Genomic DNA, 24150 nt, shown 5'->3' on the forward strand with positions numbered 1-24150 from the left:
TAATCCTTTTGAAGAAAGAACTCATTTAGTCGGTAGTACCATATGATTTCCGACTATTTCAAGTCATAGAGTGAATGAAGTTTTACACAAAACTTGTTGCGATTTGCGTTTGGATTCGGAAGTTTTAGACCTTCAAGGACTTCAATAGAGATATCCGAAATGAGCGACTCATATGAGTATGTAGCCACTTCATCCATCAACTGCATGGATAATATTATTATTTTTATTGCCAATGATATTTAGTATCGAAACATAATTCCACTCATACCAAGAGGGTATGTTACATCGTAATCGATGTCGGGTCTCTACGGGAACCCTTTTGCTACAAGCCTCACTTTCTCACCACCTCATTGACTTTGTCTATGAATGAGAAGTTTTTAGTATTTCATGTGGAAGATACTTATGAGGAGTAAGGTATTACTGCGGTAAATACCACTCGTTTGCAGAGCGAGTGCTATTCTTCATTACTTGCTTCCTTTTATGTGAACCAATATGAGTGCAAGAGGCACTCTACCATGGATTTTGGTTCAGGGCCCAAAAGGTTTAGTAATTTAAGAAGAAATATATGTCGACAAATGTAGTTTTTAGTTTATATGATTCTGATGGAATCATTCAAGTTTGTGGACAAAATATTTGTTCCTTTTTAACTCCTTGTGATTTCCTACAACAAATGGAGTCAAGGTGTTTCGATGTCCTAGCGCCAAAACATTTTGTGCACATTTATGCCGGGCTTTGGATTATGAGCATCCAGTGAGGTGTCTTTCAACTTGATGTTGAATTACATTTACTGGTTGAGGATTTGATTTCCTCTGTTTCCGCGGAAGCATATGAGAAGTTATATCTCGTCTTGTCAAATTTTCTCCCCCTCTTGCTCTCATTTGGGGAGAAGAGTGGTTTATCAGGTACCTCCACTCTTTCTGACACTTTACTGCAGGAATATAGAATTTAGTAACACCTTGTCATCAGTAAATGTATGTGGCAAATTTGCAATGTGTTGCAAATATATGATTCTCTAAACTTTTAGTTCAGATTCTTTGAGTACGTGGATAGAAGGATTGAATGTCAATAACATTTCTAATTTATTTCTCGGCATTCATTGTGGTACTTATCTCCCCCTAATGCCAGAAAAAATCCTTATTGCTGATGCAATCAGCATACGGGCTATGAATAATTTTGATTGATGGATAAACTGTTATTCCTCACATAGATCCCTAATTTTTTTGTGAGTGCCCATTAATGTACCTGGAGTGGTGATATCGGTATGTAACCGAATTATCGCAGATGGGAAATACTTTGTTGATTTCCACGTAGTTACTACAAGGGGAAAGTAGTATGATATGCAATTGTTATGATTTAGATCATACTTAAGGTGTGTAAGGCCGCATGTGTCCGGCAAGAGGCTGGTAAATTTACAATTCTTTAAAAGTGGTCATGTAATTCATTTGACTATCTTTGATAAGAAATTTAGTTAAATCATTCTGGGTAAGTACATAGAGTACTGAATGCAGTCATAAAAGGCTCATGAAATGAGTTCAACGACATTGTCCATTCGAATGAGTTTATCCATTGTTCAGGAGAATTTGCTCCTACTTTAATAAGTTAAGCAATTTGTTTGGGTAAGATCATGGTTTGATGTGATAAGGGATACACTTCAAAAAATTTATGAATGCGTATATGAGTAACATGAGTTATCTAAATTACCCCAAATAACGATTAAGCAATCCACATATATCTTTTAAATGTGTTCAAGAAAGAATAAGTGGCCTGCTTAGAAATTTTAAGGTGAGAGTGCCTTAAAAACTAATTTCCCCTATGTCACATGCGGTGCACATAAAATCTGATGATTTGGGAAAATTTGTAACTTGATAAGTTGTGACCAACATAATTGTCAATAATTTTCTAATCATCCCCAAACCAGGATGGTTAAGACTACTAAACCAAATACTTAATGTATTAAGATATAGAAAATTATTGTGTACGCAACAATATTGAGTATGTCTTGATTCATACATTCAAAAATTTATCGAATATCGTGTCTGCGAAATAAGATATTGGACATCGCTCTACTTGTAGTAGAACAAGCATAGGCTAATAATATTTTGGGATGATTAGGAGATTACCCGAGGTCTCCATTTTTTTACTGAATGCAAATGATCCTCCTTTTACCGCACTAGATTCTGGTCCTCCTTATGATGAAGAATCTAAGAACAATCATTTTCCAGGAAATTTATTGGTTGTATGTTTGTAAAATTTTAAATTTATCCCATGAAACTTATTTGCCTTTTCAGTAAATTTGTGGTGTGGTTCGACCATATGTTTGAGGGTTTGGTAATCATAGGTACAATATTTATACGACCACACATTTGACAAATTTGAGAGTTGTCCTTTGATCATTTGAAAATTATTGATTCCTATTAAGAGATAATTTTGTCTTTGGTTGTCTATTAGCCTCCACTTTACTTCCAATTCCTCATGGTTCTATTTTGTGACCACTAACTTGCATAGTATTCTGATACTAGCAAGAATTTTAAATTATGGTATAGAACCTGTTGGGTGAATCTGATGATTTTAAGAAATTCCATGTTCCTCATTGAAAGATCGTGGATGTCGCCTAGAGGGGGGGGGGGTGAATAGGCGTTTTAAAATAATTACGATTTATGCTTGAACAAATGCGGAATAAACCTAGCGATTAATTTGTCAAGCACAAAACCTAAAACAACTAGGCTCACCTATGTGCACCAACAACTTATGCTAAGCAAGATAAGCAACTATGCGATAGCAAGATATATGACAAGAAACAATACGGCTATCACAAAGTAAAGTGCATAAGTAAAGAGCTCGGGTAAGAGATAACCGAGGCATACGGAGATGACGATGTATCCCGAAGTTCACACCCTTGCGGATGCTAATCTCCGTTTGGAGCGGTGTGGAGGCACAATGCTCCCCAAGAAGCCACTAGGGCCACCGTAATCTCCTCACGCCCTCGCACAATGCAAGATGCCGTGATTCCACCAAGGGACCCTTGAGGGCGGTCACCGAACCCGTACAAATGGCAACCCTTGGGGGCGGTCACCGAACCCGTACACTTTGGCAACCCTTGGGGGCGGTCACCGGTACCCGTCAAATTGCTCGGGGCGATCTCCACAACCTAATTGGAGACCCCGACGCTTGCCCGGAGCTTTACACCACAATGATTGAGCTCCGAACAACACCAACCGTCTAGGGCGCCAAGGCACCTAAGAGGAACAAGCTCTAGGGTGCCCAAACACCCAAGAGTAATAAGCTTCTCAAACTTCACTTCCACGTATCACCGTGGAGAACTCAAACCGATGCACCAAATGCAATGGCAAGGGCACACGGAGTGCCCAAGTCCTTCTCTCTCAAATCCCACCGGAGCAACTAATGCTAGGGAGGAAAATGAGAGGAAGAACAAGAAGGAGAACACCAAGAACTCCAAGATCTAGATCCAAGGGGTTCCCCTCACATAGAGGAGAAAGTGATTGGTGGAAATGTGGATCTAGATCTCCTCTCTCTTTTCCCTCAAAAACTAGCAAGAATTCATGGAGGGATTGAGAGTTAGCAAGCTCAAAGAAGGTCAACAATGGGGGAAGAACACGAGCTCAAAAGGTTAGGTTCAATGGGGAAGAAGACCCCCTTTTATAGGAGGGGGAAAATCCAACCGTTATGTGCTCAGCCCGCACACGAGCGGTACTACCGCTCCTGGTCCTGGTACAACCGGGACTCACAGTATACGTGCAGAACCCTACCAGGCGGTACAACCGGGCGATCAGGCGGTAGCACCGGTTGAGAAGAACAACCGGACCAACCGCCCAGCCACCGCTCAACCACCGCATAGGAACAGAAGGGAGTCACCCCTGAGTGCGGTAGTCGAGCGGTACCGGGCCAGTGCAACCGCATGGCCTTGAGCGCTCGGGCGGCTAAGTCCTGAGCGGTCGAACCGCTTCGGACACCGGTGGTACCGGTACGACCAGACCAACCGGGCCACCACCGCCCGAGTACCGCATCAAAACAGAGGCCTGACCGGTACTTGGGCGGTGCCTGGCCGGAACAACCGCCCAAGTCTTTGCTGAGCAAGTTGGCGGTACCACCGCCCAGAAGTAGCGGTACAACGGCTGAGAGCTCCAAGCGGTACTACCGCTGGGGCACGCGGTACTACCACTGGGACCAGACAAAAACCACTCTCAAGAAAACCAGAACTGCCATAACTTCTGCATATGAGCTCCGAATTGAGCAAACTCAAGCTTGTTGGAAACAAGATGACGAGTAGCATCAAAACATCGACTGGATATAGTAAGAAGAGGCAGGGGAGGTATGCCAACAAATAGAGGAGTGAAACCTCCAACCGAGAAGAACCGGCAAAACCTCCAACATCGAAAACATCATAGAAGATGCATGTGAACTCCGTTTTCGATGAACTCGAGCTTGTCATCAAGATGACCATAAGCTCTAAGACTCACAAAGAGAACCAAATAAGAACCAAGAAAGATGATGCAAGGATGCAATGGTTTGAGCTCTCTACGAACGATACGATCAAGCTACTCATCGAGAGCCCCCCTTGATAGTACGGCAATCGATCCTATAACCCGGTCTCCCAACTACCATCATGAGACCGGTAAAATAGAAAAACTATCAAGGGCAAACCTTTGCCTTGCACATGGTCCACTTGAGCTAGATGATGACAATCTTGACTCCCTCAAGTTGGACCATCTTTCTTGATTGTGTTGACTCGATGAAGACTAGTTGATTGCTCCCCCATACTCCACTATGGGTGAGCCACTCTTCCGCACATCTTCACAAGTCCATTATCACCACAAAGGACGGCAAGCTTCAAGCATTTGATCTCTTCGTGATGCTCCACTTGAACTTGCACACCGCAACCTAACCCCACAAAGAACTCTCACGAAGACCATGGGTTAGTACACAAAGCGTAATTGACAATTCTTACCATACCATGAGATCACTTGATCCCTCTCGGTACATCTTCTGTGCTTTGTGAGTTGATCAACTTGATTCACTCTTGACTTAGTCTTGATCATCCTTGAACCTTTCCAATTCTCTTCATTTGAATGATGTCTTGAAGGTAGACATGAATGATCACACAATCTTCTTCTTCAAGACATGCTTGCAATAAGCTCAACTCTCACATGACCAATCTTTGGATAATTCCTTGAATAACACCTTGGTCGACACAAACTCTCCTTGAAACCAACACATGTACTCCAAGAAAAGCCTATGGACAAAACCTTCAAATATAACTCAAGGCAACCATTAGTCCATAGAGATTGTCATCAATTACCAAAACCAAACATGGGGGCACCGCATGTTTTTTCACTCATCATGGAAAATGCCATCATAAGAGGATGTAAAGTGTATTGAGAGCTTTTCAACTAGATCCGCATATGAAAATATTTGATCACGAGATCTCAACTTGAAGTTGATTATGTGACATAATTGTGAGATGCAATAGACTTGAGGTCTTGAAAACTAAATGAGGGATCATTCCCGATGTGCACATGGCATCATGTTTCTCTTAACTGAAATATTCGAGATGAATAAATATTCATCCATTATGTACTTAGTTTGAGAACTAAGTGAAGTTGGTGACGCATAAAATGCATGAGTGTTGCAACTTTAGAGTCACCGCCAAAAACATAGACATTGCATGTTTAACATTGGTTAGTCACAATGAAAGTATAACCACAATGTGATGTGGACACTACAAAAGTGTTGAGACACTCAATCGTTGCCATATATTATGGGATCCATCTTGATGGATGAACGGCACTATAATTAGAAATAGTGACATAGGCTCAACTTTCATGTATTTAACCAATATTATAGAAGGTAATTACCAGGGTATGCATATGTTTGCGTAATTCCCTATGACTTATTCAAGCAAAATGAGGCTTGAATAATTGATATTGGTTGATATTACCATTCAACATAAAATGGTCATGTATGAATTTACTATGATAGTAAATCATTTTAGTGAACAACAACAATTGCTTCGGAGGAGCAAATTTTGGAATAGCTGATGCTTTATAACCATATGTGTAGACCTCAATCTATAGGATAACACTTTGAAGATAATCACCAATACGGTGTAGATCTCACGGTAATAGAAAACATAGTCTAACTTTTGCCAGTAGATGTTCATAATTCTATTACCTTATGTTATGCCAAATGTATAAAATCACTTTGAAGGTAATCATATGTCAAAGTGACAACATGTAGACCTTGCAGTAATAGTGGATAGTCTGTAAAAACTTACAATAGATGCCAGTATTACCTTATGATATCTTGAGGTAGTCACATATATGAAGGAAATATGCCCTAGAGGAAATAATAAAGTTATTATTTATTTCCTTATATATCATGATAAAAGTTTATTATTCATGCTAGAATTGTATTAACCGGAAACATAATACATGTGTGAATACATAGACAAACAGAGTGTCACTAGTATGCCTCTACTAGACTAGCTTGTTAATCAAAGATGGTTATGTTTCCTAACCATGGACAAAGAGTTGTCATTTGATTAACAGGATCACATCATTAGATGAATGATCTGATTGACATGACCCATTCCATTAGCTTAGCACCCGATCGTTTAGTATGTTGCTATTGCTTTCTTCATGACTTATACATGTTCCTATGACTATGAGATTATGCAACTCCCGTTTGCCGGAGGAACACTTTGTGTGCTACCAAACGTCACAACGTAACTGGGTGATTATAAAGGTACATGTTGGGTTGGCGTATTTCGAGATTAGGATTTGTCACTCCGATTGTCGGAGAGGTATCTCTGGGCCCTCTCGGTAATGCACATCACATAAGCCTTGCAAGCATTGCAACTAATGAGTTAGTTGTGAGATGATGTATTACGGAACGAGTAAAGAGACTTGCCGGTAACGAGATTGAACTAGGTATTGAGATACCGACGATCGAATCTCGGGCAAGTAACATACCGATGACAAAGGGAACAACGTATGTTGTTATGCGGTCTGACCGATAAAGATCTTCGTAGAATATGTAGGAGCCAATATGAGCATCCAGGTTCCGCTATTGGTTATTGACCGGAGACGTGTCTCGGTCATGTCTACATTGTTCTCGAACCCGTAGGGTCCGCATGCTTAAGGTTTCGATGACAGTTATATTATGAGTTTATGAGTTTTGATGTACCGAAGTTAGTTCGGAGTCCCGGATGTGATCACGGACATGACGAGGAGTCTCGAAATGGTCGAGACATAAAGATTGATATATTGGATGGCTATATTCGGACACCGGAAGTGTTCCGGGTGATTTCGGAGAAAACCGGAGAGCCGGAGGGTTACCGGAACCCCCCCGGGAGAAGTAATGGGCCATATGGGCCTTAGTGGAAAGAGAGAGGGGCAGCCAAAGGTGGGCCGCGTGCCTCCTCCCCCCTGGTCCGAATTGGACTAGGAGAGGGGGGGCGGCGCCCCCCTTTCCCTCTCCCTCCCCACTTCTTTCTCCCTCCTAGTAGGAGTCCTACTCCTACTAGGAGGAGGACTCCTCCTTGGCGCGCCTATAGGGCCGGCCGGCCTCCTCCCCTTGCTCCTTTATATACGGGGGCAGGGGGCACCCCTAGATACACAAGTTGATCCACGTGATCATATTCTTAGCCGTGTGCGGTGCCCCCTTCCACCATAGTCCTCGATAATATTGTAGCGGTGCTTAGGCGAAGCCCTGCGACGGTAGTGCATCAAGATCGTCACCACGCCGTCATGCTGACGGAACTCTTCCCCGACACTTTGCTGGACCGGAGTCCGGGGATCGTCATCGAGCTGAACGTGTGCTAGAACTCGGAGGTGCCATAGTTTCGGTGCTTGATCGGTCGGGCCGTGGAGACGTACGACTACATCAACCAAACGCTTCCGTTGTCAATCTACAAGGGTACGTAGATCACACTCTCCCCTTTCGTTGCTATGCATCACCATGATCTTGCGTGTGCGTAGGAATTTTTTTGAAATTACTACGTTCCCCAACAGTGGTATCCGAGCCTAGGTTTTATATGTTGATGTTATATGCACGAGTAGAACACAAGTGAGTTATGGGCGATATAAGTCATACTGCTTACCAGCATGTCATACTTTGGTTCGGCGGTATTGTTGGACGAAGCGGTCCGGACCGACATTATGCGTACGCTTACGCGAGACCGGTTCTCCCGACGTGCTTTGCACATAGGTGGCTTGCGGGTGATAGTTTCTCCAACTTTAGTTGAACCGAGTGTGGCTACGCCCGGTCCTTGCGAAGGTTAAAACAGCACCAACTTGACAAACTATCGTTGTGGTTTTGATGCGTAGGTAAGATTGGTTCTTGCTTAAGCCCGTAGCAGCCACGTAAAACTTGCAACAACAAAGTAGAGGACGTCTAACTTGTTTTTGCAGGGCATGTTGTGATGTGATATGGTCAAGACATGATGCTAAATTTTATTGTATGAGATGATCATGTTTTTTAACCGAGTTATCGGCAACTGGCAGGAGCCATATGGTTGTCGCTTTATTGTATGCAATGCAATCGCCCTGTAATGCTTTACTTTATCACTAAGCAATAGCGATAGTCGTAGAAGCATAAGATTGGCGAGACGACAACGATGCTACGATGGAGATCAAGGTGTCGCGCCGGTGATGATGGTGATCACGATGGTGCTTCAAGGATGGAGATCACAAGCACAAGATGATGATGGCCATATCATATCACTTATATTGATTGCATGTGATGTTTATCTTTTATGCATCTTATCTTGCTTTGATTGACGGTAGCATTATAAGATGATCTCTCACTAAATTTCAAGATAAAAGTGTTCTCCCTGAGTATGCACCGTTGCCAAAGTTCGTCGTGCCCAGACACCACGTGATGATCGGGTGTGATAAGCTCTACGTCCATCTACAACGGGTGCAAGCCAGTTTTGCACACGCAGAATACTCAGGTTAAACTTGACGAGCCTAGCATATGCAGATATGGCCTCGGAACACTGAGATCGAAAGATCGAGCGTGAATCATATAGTAGATATGATCAACATAGCGATGTTCACCATTGAAAACTACTCCATTTCACGTGATGATCGGTTATGGTTTAGTTGATTTGGATCACGTGATCACTTAGATGATTAGAGGGATGTCTATCTAAGTGGGAGTTCTTGAGTAATATGATTAATTGAACTTAAATTTATCATGAACTTAGTCCCTGATAGTATCTTGCTTGTTTATGTTATTTGTAGATAAATGGCCCGTGCTGTTGTTCCATTAAATTTTAATGCGTTCCTAGAGAAAGCAAAGTTGAAAGATGATGGTAGCAATTACACGGAATGGGTCCGTAACTTGAGGATTATCCTCATTGCTGCACAGAAGAATTACGTCCTGGAAGCACCGCTGGGTGCCAGGCCTGCTGCTGGAGCAACACCAGATGTTATGAACATCTGGCAGAGCAAAGCTGATGACTACTCGATAGTTCAGTGTGCCATGCTTTACGACTTAGAATCGGGACTTCAACGACGTTTTGAACGTCATGGAGCATATGAGATGTTCCAGGAGTTGAAGTTAATATTTCAAGCAAATGCCCGGATTGAGAGATATGAAGTCTCCAATAAGTTCTATAGCTGCAAGATGGAGGAGAACAGTTCTGTCAGTGAGCATATACTCAAAATGTCTGGGTATAATAATCACTTGATTCAGATGGGAGTTAATCTTCCAGATGATTGCGTCATTGACAGAATTCTCCAATCACTGCCACCAAGCTACAAGAGCTTTGTGATGAACTATAATATGCAAGGGATGAATAAGACTATTCCCGAGCTCTTCGCAATGCTGAAAGCTGCGGAGGTAGAAATCAAGAAGGAGCATCAAGTGTTGATGGTCAACAAGACCACTAGTTTCAAGAAAAAGGGCAAAGGGAAGAAGAAGGGGAACTTCAAGAAGAAAAGCAAGCAAGTTGCTGATCAGGAGAAGAAACCCAAGTCTGGACCTAAGCCTGAAACTGAGTGCTTCTACTGCAAGCAGACTGGTCACTGGAAGCGGAACTGCCCCAAGTATTTGGCGAATAAGAAGGATGGCAAGGTGAACAAAGGTATATGTGATATACATGTTATTGATGTGTACCTTACTAGAGCTCGCAGTAGCACCTGGGTATTTGATACTGGTTCTGTTGCTAATATTTGCAACTCGAAACAGGGACTACGGATTAAGCGAACACTGGCAAAGGACGAGGTGACGATGCGCGTGGGAAATGGTTCTAAAGTCGATGTGATCGTGGTCGGCACGCTACCTCTACATCTACCTTCGGGATTAATATTAGACCTAAATAATTGTTATTTGGTGCCAGCGTTGAGCATGAACATTATATCTGGATCTTGTTTAATGCGAGACGGTTATTCATTTAAATCAGAGAATAATGGTTGTTCTATTTATATGAGTAATATCTTTTATGGTCATGCACCTTTGAAGAGTGGTCTATTTTTGATGAATCTCGATAGTAGTAACACACATATTCATAATGTTGAAGCCAAAAGATGCAGAGTTGATAATGATAGTGCATCTTATTTGTGGCACTGCCGTTTAGGTCATATCGGTGTAAAGCGCATGAAGAAACTCCATACCGATGGACTTTTGGAACCTCTTGATTATGAATCACTTGGTACTTGCGAACCGTGCCTTATGGGCAAGATGACTAAAACACCATTCTCCGGTACAATGGAGAGAGCAACAGATTTGTTGGAAATCATACATACAGATGTATGTGGTCCGATGAATGTTGAGGCTCGTGGCGGATATCGTTATTTTCTCACCTTCACAGATAATTTAAGCAGATATGGGTATATCTACTTAATGAAGCATAAGTCTGAAACATTTGACAAGTTCAAAGAATTTCAGAGTGAAGTTGAAAATCATCGTAACAAGAAAATAAAGTTTCTGCGATCTGATCGTGGAGGAGAATATTTGAGTTACGAGTTTGGTCTACATCTGAAACAATGCGGAATAGTTTCGCAACTCACGCCACCCGGAACACCTCAGCGTAATGGTGTGTCCGAATGTCGTAATCGTACTTTACTTGATATGGTGCGATCTATGATGTCCCTTACAAATTTACCGCTATCATTTTGGGGTTATGCTTTAGAGACGGCCGCATTCACGTTAAATAGGGCACCATCAAAATCCGTTGAGACGACACCTTATGAACTATGGTTTGGCAAGAAACCAAAGTTGTCGTTTCTTAAAGTTTGGGGCTGCGATGCTTATGTGAAAAAGCTTCAACCTGATAAGCTCGAACCCAAATCGGAGAAATGTGTCTTCATAGGATACCCAAAGGAGACTGTTGGGTACACCTTCTATCACAGATCCGAAGGCAAGACATTCGTTGCTAAGAATGGATCCTTTCTAGAGAAGGAGTTTCTCTCGAAAGAAGTGAGTGGGAGGAAAGTAGAACTTGACGAGGTAACTGTACCTACTCCCTTATTGGAAAGTAGTACATCACAGAAACCTGTTTCTGCGACACCTACACCAATTAGTGAGGAAGCTAATGATAATGATCATGAAACTTCAGAACAAGATACTACTGAACCTCGTAGATCAACCAAAGTAAGATCCACGCCAGAGTGGTACGGTAATCCTGTTCTGGAAGTCATGCTACTAGATCATGATGAACCTACGAACTATGAAGAAGCGATGGTGAGCCCAGATTCCGAAAAATGGCTTGAAGCCATGAAATCTGAGATGGGATCCATGTATGAGAACAAAGTATGGACTTTGGTTGACTTGCCCGATGATCGGCAAGCAATTGAGAATAAATGGATCTTCAAGAAGAAGACTGACGCTGACGGTAATATTACTGTCTACAAAGCTCGACTTGTCGCAAAAGGTTTTCGACAAGTTCAAGGGGTTGACTACGATGAGACCTTCTCACCCGTAGCGATGCTTAAGTCTGTCCGAATCATGTTAGCAATTGCCGCATTTTATGATTATGAAATTTGGCAAATGGATGTCAAAACTGCATTCCTGAATGGGTTTCTGGAAGAAGAGTTGTATATGATGCAACCGGAAGGTTTTGTCGATCCAAAGGGAGCTAACAAAGTGTGCAAGCTCCAGCAATCCATTTATGGACTGGTGCAAGCCTCTCGGAGTTGGAATAAACGCTTTGATAGTGTGATCAAAGCATTTGGTTTTATACAGACCTTTGGAGAAGTCTGTATTTACAAGAAAGTGAGTGGGAGCTCTGTAGCATTTCTGATATTATATGTGGATGACATATTACTGATTGGAAATGATATAGAATTTCTGGATAGCATAAAGGGATACTTGAATAAGAGTTTTTCAATGAAAGACCTCGGTGAAGCTACTTACATATTAGGCATAAAGATCTATAGAGATAGATCAAGACGCTTAATTGTACTTTCACAAAGCACATACCTTGACAAGATTTTGAAGAAGATCAAAATGGATCAAGCAAAGAAAGGGTTCTTGCCTGTGTTATAAGGTGTGAAGTTGAGTCAAACTCAATGCCCGACCACTGCAGAAGATAGAGAGAAAATGAAAGATGTTCCCTATGCGTCAGCCATAGGCTCTATCATGTATGCAATGCTGTGTACCAGACCTTATGTGTGCCTTGCTATAAGTCTAGCAGGGAGGTACCAAAGTAATCCAGGAGTGGATCACTGGATAGCGGTCAAGAACATCTTGAAGTACCTGAAAAGGACTAAGGATATGTTTCTCGTATATGGAGGTGACAAAGAGCTCATCGTAAATGGTTACGTTGATGCAAGCTTTGACACTGATCCGGACGATTCTAAATCGCAAACCGGATACGTGTTTACATTAAATGGTGGAGCTGTCAGTTGGTGCAGTTCTAAACAGAGCGTCGTGGCGGGATCTACGTGTGAAGCGGAATACATAGCTGCTTCGGAAGCAGCGAGTGAAGGAGTTTGGATGAAGGAGTTCATATCCGATCTAGGTGTCATACCTAGTGCATCGGGTCCAATGAAAATCTTTTGTGACAATACTGGTGCAATTGCCTTGGCAAAGGAATCCAGATTACACAAGAGAACCAAGCACATCAAGAGACGCTTCAATTCCATCCGGGATCTAGTCCAGGTGGGAGACATAGAGATTTGCAAGATACATACGGATCTGAATGTAGCAGACCCGTTGACTAAGCCTCTTCCACGAGCAAAACATGATCAGCACCAAGGCTCCATGGGTGTTAGAATCATTACTGTGTAATCTAGATTATTGACTCTAGTGCAAGTGGGAGACTGAAGGAAATATGCCCTAGAGGCAATAATAAAGTTATTATTTATTTCCTTATATATCATGATAAAAGTTTATTATTCATGCTAGAATTGTATTAACCGAAAACATAATACATGTGTGAATACATAGACAAACAGAGTGTCACTAGTATGCCTCTACTAGACTAGCTTGTTAATCAAAGATGGTTATGTTTCCTAACCATGGACAAAGAGTTGTCATTTGATTAACAGGATCACATCATTAGATGAATGATCTGATTGACATGACCCATTCCATTAGCTTAGCACCCGATCGTTTAGTATGTTGCTATTGCTTTCTTCATGACTTATACATGTTCCTATGACTATGAGATTATGCAACTCCCGTTTGCCGGAGGAACACTTTGTGTGCTACCAAACGTCACAACGTAACTGGGTGATTATAAAGGAGCTCTACAGGTGTCTCCAAAGGTACATGTTGGGTTGGCGTATTTCGAGATTAGGATTTGTCACTCCGATTGTCGGAGAGGTATCTCTGGGCCCTCTCGGTAATGCACATCACATAAGCCTTGCAAGCATTGCAACTAATGAGTTAGTTGTGAGATGATGTATTACGGAACGAGTAAAGAGACTTGCCGGTAACGAGATTGAACTAGGTATTGAGATACCGACGATCGAATCTCGGGCAGGTAACATACCGATGACAAAGGGAACAACGTATGTTGTTATGCGGTCTGACCGATAAAGATCTTCGTAGAATATGTAGGAGCCAATATGAGCATCCAGGTTCCGCTATTGGTTATTGACCGGAGACGTGTCTCGGTCATGTCTACATTGTTCTCGAACCCGTAGGGTCCGCACGCTTAAGGTTTCGATGACAGTTATATTATGAGTTTATGAGTTTTGATGTACCGAAGTTAGTTCGGAGTCCCGGATGTGATCAAGGACATGACGAGGAGTCTCGAAATGGTCAAGACATAAAGATTGATATATTGGACGGCTATATTCGGACACCGAAAGTGTTCCGGGTGATTTCGGAGAAAACCGGAGAGCCGGAGGGTTACCGGAACCCCCCCGGGAGAAGTAATGGGCCATATGGGCCTTAGTGGAAAGAGAGAGGGGCAGCCAAAGGTGGGCCACGCACCTCCTCCCCCCTGGTCCGAATTGGACTAGGAGAGGGGGGGCGGCGCCCCCCTTTCCCTCTCCCTCCCCACTTCTTCCCCCCTCCTAGTAGGAGTCCTACTCCTACTAGGAGGAGGACTCCTCGGCACGCCTATAGGGCCGGCCGGCCTCCTCCCCTTGCTCCTTTATATACGGGGGCAGGGGGCACCCCTAGATACACAAGTTGATCCACGTGATCATATTCTTAGCCGTGTGCGGTGCCCCCTTCCACCATAGTCCTCGATAATATTGTAGCGGTGCTTAGGCGAAGCCCTGCGACGGTAGTGCATCAAGATCGTCACCACGCCGTCGTGCTGACGGAACTCTTCCCCGACACTTTGCTGGATCGGAGTTCGGGGATCGTCATCGAGCTGAACGTGTGCTAGAACTCGGAGGTGCCGTAGTTTCGGTGCTTGATCGGTCGGGCCGTGGAGACGTACGACTACATCAACCAAACGCTTCCGTTGTCGATCTACAAGGGTACATAGATCACACTCTCCCCTCTCGTTGCTATGCATCACCATGATCTTGCGTGTGCGTAGGAAATTTTTTAAAATTACTACGTTCCCCAACAATATAATATTAATATTTGGAAGAGCACTTGAAGGTAGTTATCTTATCAAAATGATAAGACGTAGACCTCACAGTAGTGATGGATAATCTGCAAATTATGAAGTAGATGCCATCAATACCTTGTGATTCGCAAATAAAATATGATGTAGTCATATTAAGTATAACACTTCGCAATCCTTGTTTTGAATTTACATCATGATTTGCAAGAAGAAGAAGAAAATCAATTGCAAAACATAGTTGTTGCACTTATTGTAAAGAATAGTACTAGCATCTTGGGGTCCATCGCAGATGTAATGATCGACCCATCCAAAAACATAAGCTCAATGCCTTAGACTCAACCAATATGATCTACTACTAGTAGTTATTAACCAAAATCTAAAACAATAAGCCTTGATGGCTTGTGTTCAAGTAATATTAAGTCTGATGACTCATTTGCCAATAAAAGAAACTAGAAGGGCTTAGTCTCAAATGGCGAAGGGATAAGGTTTGTCCTAATCTCTCTCTTCCCCGTACGGTTAACATCCAGTGAAGATTTTCTCCACAGAAAGAGAAATATCGCCACATCCATTTGCATCAGGAGAGAGTGGACGCGCCGGTCGTTGGTTGCCTCTGCCACCGTCGGGGAGTGCATCTACACCTGGAGTGACAGGGTCAAGCGTTGGCCGCAGGCCACCGCCTGTGGCTGTGCGGCCGCATCGTCGATCTTGCCGCGAGGATAGTCGCCCCGCCTTAGGACGGGCTGCCTCGTCTGGAGCGCGTCGCCGCTGCCACCGCCGCAAGACAGAAAACACTACTGTTGCAGCGCCGTTGCTCGTGTGGGCGCCTACCGCTGTTGCCGGAGCGTCTAATTAGACTGAAGGGCGTCGCACCAGATCCGTTGCTGTGCCGAGAGGAGCCAGGCCGAGGGGAGCGTCGCTGCGCCGTTGCGCGCCACTGCCTCCTGTCCCGCAGTGGGGTGCAACGATGAGACTCCGTGCGTGCCGGAGGATGTCGCTGCGGAGGGTCGGCCATGGCCATATCCTCGGCGCCGTCGATCTGCACGGATGTGATCCTTTTCTTGTTCTGCTCTTTTTGTTTGTAGTTCACGATTGATCAATTCTTCGTCAGATTCGTGTGAGCGCATATACATACAGGAGAAAAACAATTCATTGTTAGATTAGTAATTGATTGCAAGAAGACAAGATCAGTCAATCAATCTCCTGATTAGTTTCTTTCCTTGGAAGCGAACGAACACTCCCTCCCCCTCCCCTCGCGTCGTCTCCTCCGAGGCGACTCGGGGGTTACCCTAGCCGCCGCCGCCCTCCTCCCCCCTCCCCTACCCTCCGCCGCCACCAGAGGTGTCCTCCGGCTCGCGCGCGCGACACCAATGAAGGTGGCGGCGGGGATCTGGCGGCTCCACCTTGAGTGGAGGGCCTCGGCAGCCGGGGCGGCGGCCCTGGGAGGTGCGCGCGGTGTGGCCTCGTCGGCGGGTCACGCCCGCAGGTGCTGGTGAGCCGGCTCCCCTCGGTCGTGTGGGCGACGAGGCGACGGCGGCCGTCGGTTGCTAGTGCGGCAGTGTCCCCCGCAGGCCTGCCGGCATCCATGTGAAGCTGCTCCTCCCTATCGCCCCGATCTGCTCCTTCCCTCGCCGGATTCAGGCTTTGGTGGTACTAGCCACTGATTCCGGGTGCTGGTTGCGGGATGCTTGTGGGTGTGTGTGGATCTGGGGGAAACCCTTGACCGACGCGGCGGCCACATCAAAGTCGACACCTTGGGCGTCGATCTCCTCCATGGAGGCTCTGGTGAGGATCCACACCCTCCCATCCCCTCCCCTGCGTCGTGGTGAAAGCCAAGGTCCCCTGTTTCGGGCGGTGACGGCGCAATGTGTCGTGTTCCTTCTTGTAGGCTTCGTCCGGGGATCGCAGGGGTGGCGAGTGAGCGGTGGTGGGTGTGGGGGCGGCGGGCGCCAGCTTGATCTTTCTTGTTGGCATCTTTTCATGGGCTGCTAGTATGGAGGGTCCCTGCCAAGGGCGCCGGTGGATCGACACCCTCGTTCCTGGGCGAGAGGGGATCGGGTTCCCCTCTGCGGCGACAACGGTATGCCAGTTTGGTGGGAGCTGTGTGCTCCGGCGAGTCCTGCTATTGGCCCCTGTTTGGTGCTATCTCTTATTGCAGGTCCCAAATGCTTCTGTAACTTTGGCCGACAGCTCTCGTCCGAGGGTGTGACTGAGCCGGAGACGACGAGGGTGCTCCTGAGTAGTGTGGTCTGGGCTTGCAGATTCTGTTTCAGTTTCGCCTCATTGGCAACGTGGGTGCCAGCTATCTGGGTTCTAGGGAGAACCGATCTGTCGTCCGCCGGTGCGGCACCCTTCGAACCAGGGTGAGAGGGTAGGGGCCTTCTACGGCGACGGATCCAGATGATGGTCATGTTCATGTTTGGTCATTCGAGGGTGGTTGCGACATCAATCCAAGCGCGGCGATGCATTCCTTGGTAGTCCTTAGTCTGTTTGCTAGTGTAGGTTGTACCATAGGGCGATGGCCATGGCGTAACGATGCTCCTGATTGTTTATGCCAGGGCCTTCGAGCTGTTTCATCTGTGCATCTTGTATCAGCCGTGTGGTTTTTTCTTTTTTTGTTTCGTTCTTGTAAAGCGTTGGCAGTTTGTAATCCTGGCCGGTTGATGGCTTTGTTAATTCAAAGCCGGGCTCGACTTAAGCCTTCGTTCAAAAAAAAATAGTTTCTTTCCTTTTGTACGAGGAACATCTCGCCTTCGCCGTGAATCGCGTGGTGGCCGAAACTCCAGTAGCCAACTTCTCCAGACTTCTCCGGTCATCGTCTGCGGCAATTGCAGATCGCCGGAATGGCCTCCGCTCTCGGTAGAGTTGCTGCGTTGGGAGGCTGGGTCATGGTCAGATGGCCTCTGCCCATAGAGAGGCCTTGCCTTTTGTTGCCGCTGCCGTCGGCGGTCATGTGGCGGATTGAACCGCCGGAGGGCTTCGCTTCGACGCGCCTACAGAGGAGGGCGTCTCGACCATGGAGTGCCTCAGCCGCCTGCATCACGCGCTTGTGGTGCGCCGCTGGAGCGCTGTCGAGGCCGAGGGTCCTTGTGTCCTTGGCGCCGGAGGGAGTCGCCGCCATAGCCGTGTATCAGGCCGATGGCCAGGGACGCTGGTGCCGTCGAGTTCTTGGCCTACTTGCTCTCTGGAAGAGGCGTGCGTGATAACGTGTGAAAGTAAAAATGATTGAGAGAATGAACTTCTTATTTTATTGATTGAAGAGTAGGGTATTTATACCCCTGTTACAAGGCGGTAACTACATAGGCGGTAACTAGCGGTTGCTCATCTACACAACCGACCTAAGCATGGGTTATTAGGATTTAATTAATCCTTGACACTCCCCCTAATCTATGCTTCACTAGGTGAGTATGCATCATCTTGATAGACTCCTAATATACGAGCTCAAGTGTAGAAAGGTACTTTTGATCTTATAGTTGTTTGACTCTCTATCTATTAATACTTATCAATAAAGCGATACACAATCTTACGATTTGCGAAAAACATGATGGCACCGTGGATGTTAACAACGAGTCACGGTTTTACCGTTTTAGGCATTAGATATAAGAAAAATCTGCATAACAAAACTCGACCTTACTTAAGTTGTGATGTTTCGTCACGAAGCCATGTTAGATGTTGGATATTGATGACAATTTGGTGGTGCAAGTGTAATTGGTGAGCTTGAGTGTGATGATTACTCACTCTGTGCATTTGAAAACCGAACTGAAAAACCATACCAAAAATAAATCGAACCGAACCAAATTTATGGTTTTTATGATTTCTGGTTTCGGTATGGTATGAACTTTTCATATCGATTTGAAATTTGGTTTTTATGGTATATACTGAAAAACCGAACAAACCGAGGTAAAAAATAATTTTATATTTCTTGTGATGAACAACCATACAAGTTCTCATTTTTCTTGTACATGAGTCAAATTCACTACTAAGCACGTAATTTTTTGTTGTAACATAGTCATTTTTCCCTTTTCAAAATGCTAAGCATGTCCACAACCATCAACAGATGAATCAATGCATGCATATATACTATTTGTATACACACACATATAATTATATACTATTTGTATAAAACAGTATGTGTTTTGAGTCATAAATCTACAAATTATTATTATGTCATTTTCAAATTCGTGTCAACTTTGGTTATTATGATATATACTGAAACCATACTGAAATAATTTGGTATACACCGAAACCAAATCATATTTTAATTTCATACCATATTTATCAAAGTATTAATACCGTACAAACCAAAAAACCGTATAAATTGAACCATGTAAACCGAATAAACCTTTTGCACAGCGTGAACGATTACACACAAAAAGCAATGTTTTTTCGAAGCGACTAGCAACCATTGGAAAAATACACGAGGAAACGACGAACCCCAGAGGCCTCTTCTACATGCTACTAGAGTTTCCACGGTAGTATCCAGAACAGCTCTATCCAGAAAGGAAAAATTAGAGGCAAGCAGGAAAGAAGCACATCCTTCCCGAAAGGTTTTTAGATTATTTTTTGCGCAAAAAATATTTTTTAGTTTTTTTAGGGGTAAGTGTTTTTTTAGATGTTTCGGAACGGAAAATGTTCGCGGGACGGAACCGGAGAGGAACTATTTCACGAGCCACCACACATCAAGATTTCCTCAGGCCCACCGGGCCAAGTGTCGGCATTCGCGCGGTCTGATCTCTGGCGTCCCGTCGTCCTCGCTCACGTGAGCCGAGCGACCGAGCCGAACCAAAACCTCTCGCTCCCTTCCCCCGTGGCCGTCCAGTACGCCACCGTCTTCTTCTTCCCCCGTCCCCACCCCACCACCATCGTCTCCCGCCTCGCGACTGTCCTACGCGCTTCCAGAACCCAATCCCTAGCCAACCCAACGCTAGATCCCAGTTCCCCAGCCTACTCACGGGACATGGGCGTGGATAATCCGCCGCCGATCACCGGCTCCAGCCGCGACGACGGCGCGTTCGCCTTCATCTCCAAGGGCTGGCGCGAGGTGCGGGACTCGGCGACCGCCGACCTGCAGCTGATGCGGACGCGGACCGATAGGGAGCTGGGGCGCCTCCTCTCTTCGGCGTCGGCGCTCGCGGGGCCCGGACCGGCGCCGCCGGTGGCCGCGGGGGCGCCCTTCGCGGAGCTGGAGTTGGTGCGGAAGCGGATCCAGCCCAAGATTGCGGAGCTGAGGAAGCAGTACTCGGCGACAGTGCTCGACGGATGGCCGCCAAAGTCCGGCGCCAGCCTCCGCGTCGACCTCTCTGGGATTATGGCTATCCGCAACGCCATTGTGTCCAGCGGGAAGGCTGATGGCTGTGACGAGGGGAAGGAGTGGGAGGTGGTGAAGATGATACGGAACAGGCTCAAGGAGTTCGAGCGCCGGAGCCTGTCAAGTGAGATGTCTGCTGGGTTTCGTGTCCGCACCGACTTTGTGGAGAAATTTAAACTGAGCTTGGTAAGTTCGATTGTAGCATTTGAACAGTGAATGATGACGTGCACCTAATACTTGTTTATTAAACCATGTGCTTTGGAAATCGAATTTGTTATGACCGGTAGCTTTGGGATCCGTAGCAACAAAATACTACTCCCTCTGATTTTTATTTAGTTCGCGTATTAGCTTTGGTCAAAGTCAAGCTTTATAAACTTTGACAAAGTTTATAAACAAAAATAATAACATATACAATAACAAATCAATACCATTAGATCTATTATTGAATGTACTTTCATATCATATAGATTTGTTATGTTAATGTTTATATTTTTTTCTATAAACTTGGTGAAACTTTACGAAGTTTGACTTCATTCAAACCTAATATGCAGAGTAAATAAAAACGGAGGGAGTATTATAATCATGTTAAGCTCAAGTAAAACTAGAGGTGGCAGCAGCCAGATATTTTTCCCCACATTTGTTGTACTATTTTATTAGATACTCCTATTTAGATATGATAACGTTTGGTATCTAACTCATTGTTGTGAAATAAATGCACTGTATTTCTAAAATAAGATGATTTTAGGAACAGCTAAAATCAGCAATTTCAGCTTAATATCCCCGTCTATTTTCCCAGCTTGCAATGATCCGATGACATCTGTGCAGCAATTCTACCTTTAAAAACAATACAAAGTACTAAGCAATCTATGAACAATTAATGTACTAATCTGTTATTCCGTCATGTGAGCTGTGATGTTTGGTGTCAATTAAAGTACTAATGTGTACTACTCATTTTTATTGCAGAAATCTATGAACAAAGAGTCTCAGGAACCGAAGGTAATGCATAAGAAACAATGTCTGAGCTTAACTGCACTTCTGTACAGTTGAAACTTTGGTGACAATTCCGTTTTGAATACATTTCCCTAACGTGAACTTCCGTGGATTCCCTTTGCCTTGCAGTAACCTATTATGACAAAAGCAAGTCCTTTAATAAATATATGTTTAATTCTGCAAACTGCAACACATACTGGTTTAACGCCAATTTTTCAGCACCAAGATCATTACTTGTTGCAGAAAAAGAAGAAGCCAATAGATAGGATTTGATGCTTACGAATGATGAAGCAGCATAAACGTAGCTAACTTGCAAGTATGACTTCTTTTAGATGACATCGCAAGCCAATTCCTATTGATATTGCCATTACTTCAAATTCATTGACATTGAATTCGTTTTCCTTAAATACAACAAGCTGGTATGTTTCCTAAAAGCAATCCTTCTTGCTCAAAAAACACTTGATTCTGTCACTTATGCAATCCTCTGCTTGCCATTTGGTCTTATTAGTCATTGCTTAGGTGTGTTTTCTCTGAACTGAATTTGGAATGTAAAGCAGGATGCCCCGCCACTGGATCTAACTGAAATACTGGCATATCTAGTCAGGCAGTCTGGACCATTCTTGGATCAACTTGGTGTACAAAGAGGTACAAAATATAATTATTTGTTTCCTTCAACTCTTGTTTTTTTTTGTGTCGACTTTTAAAATTCTTGTTAATGTTGTGTTGCAGATCTGTGTGAAAAACTAGTGGGCACATTGTACAGTAAACGGAATGGCCGGCTCATGCATCCGCCTTTTTCAGGAGATAGATCCTTAATTGGTAGTGAGGACATAACTGATGAGCTTGATCTAAGGATAGCTAGGGTGCTAGAAAGTACTGGCTATCACAGAGAGGGTTTTTGGAACGATCCTGCAAAGTACAAGATCTCAGACAACAGACGACATGTTGCAATTGTCACCACAGCAAGTCTTCCATGGATGACTGGGACAGCTATCAATCCACTGTTCCGTGCTGCATATCTGGCAAGAAGTACAATGGAAAAAGTGACACTAGTGGTTCCTTGGCTCTGTAAGTCAGACCAGCAACTAGTCTACCCGGATAACATCACCTTTAGTTCACCAGAAGAGCAAGAAACTTATATTAGGAACTGGCTACAGGAAAGACTTGGCTTTGCAGCAAGTTTTAAGATATCCTTCTATCCTGGCAAGGTAAACATCCAACTCACATATATCCCAAGGTTTACGTCTTCACTCCATACTTTGTTTTCCCCAAAGATTTTCATTGTTCATTATCTTCAACAGTTCTCAAAAGAGCGACGAAGCATTATTCCTGCAGGGGATACCTCAGAATTCATTCCCTCAAGAGAAGCTGATATAGCAATTCTGGAAGAACCAGAGCATCTCAATTGGTATCATCATGGGAAGCGTTGGACAGACAAGTTCAATCATGTCATTGGTGTAGTTCATACAAATTATCTAGAGTATATCAAAAGGGAGAAAAATGGTGCTCTTCAAGCTTTCCTTGTTAAACATATCAACAATTGGGTGACTAGGGCATACTGCCACAAGGTACAGTGTTTTAGGTCAATTTTTGTGTTGACATCGTGGTTGCTACAGTACAACTAATAATGGTGCCTGCAGGTTTTACGTCTTTCTGCAGCAACTCAAGATCTACCCAGGTCCATCATTTGCAACGTTCATGGCGTAAATCCAAAGTTCCTCAATATTGGCGAAAAAGTAATAGCGGATAGGGAGCGTGGACATAACTCTTTTTCCAAGGGAGCGTATTTTCTTGGGAAGATGGTTTGGGCTAAAGGCTATAAAGAACTGATTGATTTGTTACACAAACACAAAAATGACTTGGAGGGCTTCAAGTTAGATGTTTATGGAAATGGCGAGGATTCACAGGCTGTCGAGGCTGCTGCTAGGAAATTGGATTTGGGCATCAATTTCTACAAGGGAAAGGACCATGCCGATGATTCACTCCATGGGTGAGATTAGAATCAAGCAGGCCGCTAAATAAACTCCCTTTTTTTGGCTATATGTTTCTAATTACTGAAGTGGTGGTTTTTCTCTCTTGCTAACTTTCAGGTACAAGGTTTTCATCAATCCCAGTGTTAGTGATGTACTGTGCACAGCAACTGCTGAGGCTCTTGCAATGGGGAAATTTGTTATCTGTCCCGATCATCCATCAAATGAATTTTTCAAGTCATTTCCCAACTGCTTGATGTATAAAACTCCAGAGGAATTTGTTGCCCGAGTGAAGGAGGCCATGTCTAGTGAACCTCAACCTTTGACCCCTGAGAAAAGATACAGTTTGTCATGGGAAGCAGCAACCGAGAGATTTATGGAGTACTCGGAGCTTGACAAAGTTCTGAAAGATAGAAATGGTCAGTGTGGAGAAGGTGTAAAGAGAAAAGGAGTGAGGAAGCTACCTTTACTCCCCAAATTCTCGGACATCTTGGATGGGGGACTGGCATTTGCTCATTACTGCGCAACCGGCAATGAGATCCTCAGAATGGCAACAGGAGCAACTCCTGGTACACGGGACTATGATAAGCAGCAGTGCATGGATTTGAATCTCTTGCCTCCCCAAATTCAACACCCTGTATATGGCTTGTGATGTGAATCTGGTTTTACTAAACTAATGTATAGTTGAAGGACTTTTCTCCCTAGGTATGTGCATACTAAGTGTTGTCCATTTCCTGTAGTAACTAATGACTGGACAGTAGATTAGTAGAGCCCATACATTTGTAAAATTTCATTAGGTTCTGTATGGCTTGTCTTGTTTGTACCATTTGCCGGTAATTATCTCCATTTTATTCTCTAAATAGGCAAGTTCATCAACCATTTGTAGAATG

The 24150-nt window shown here is 44.2% G+C and overlaps 1 protein-coding gene across 2 annotated transcripts; it reads left to right on the top strand.

The window, feature by feature from the left end:
- Window positions 1-19776: 19776 nt before the first annotated feature.
- Window positions 19777-24139, top strand: LOC125538190 (digalactosyldiacylglycerol synthase 1, chloroplastic). Of its 2 annotated transcripts, none has more exons than XM_048701471.2 (7): window positions 19777-20486; window positions 21264-21296; window positions 21845-21935; window positions 22020-22498; window positions 22592-22858; window positions 22931-23280; window positions 23381-24139. In XM_048701471.2, the coding sequence occupies exons 1-7, from the start codon at window positions 19950-19952 to the stop codon at window positions 23910-23912; spliced, it is 2289 nt and encodes a 762-aa protein (XP_048557428.2). In that variant the 5' UTR covers window positions 19777-19949; the 3' UTR covers window positions 23913-24139. The 2 variants fall into 2 exon arrangements, with proteins under 2 accessions (XP_048557428.2, XP_048557429.2); XM_048701472.2 differs by having other exon boundaries at window positions 19779-20486; window positions 21848-21935.
- Window positions 24140-24150: the final 11 nt, after the last annotated feature.

This window comes from Triticum urartu, chromosome 2A, assembly GCF_056163025.1.
Source record: "Triticum urartu cultivar PI428250 chromosome 2A, HENAU_Tu73, whole genome shotgun sequence".
NCBI classification, from domain to species: Eukaryota; Viridiplantae; Streptophyta; class Magnoliopsida; order Poales; family Poaceae; genus Triticum; species Triticum urartu.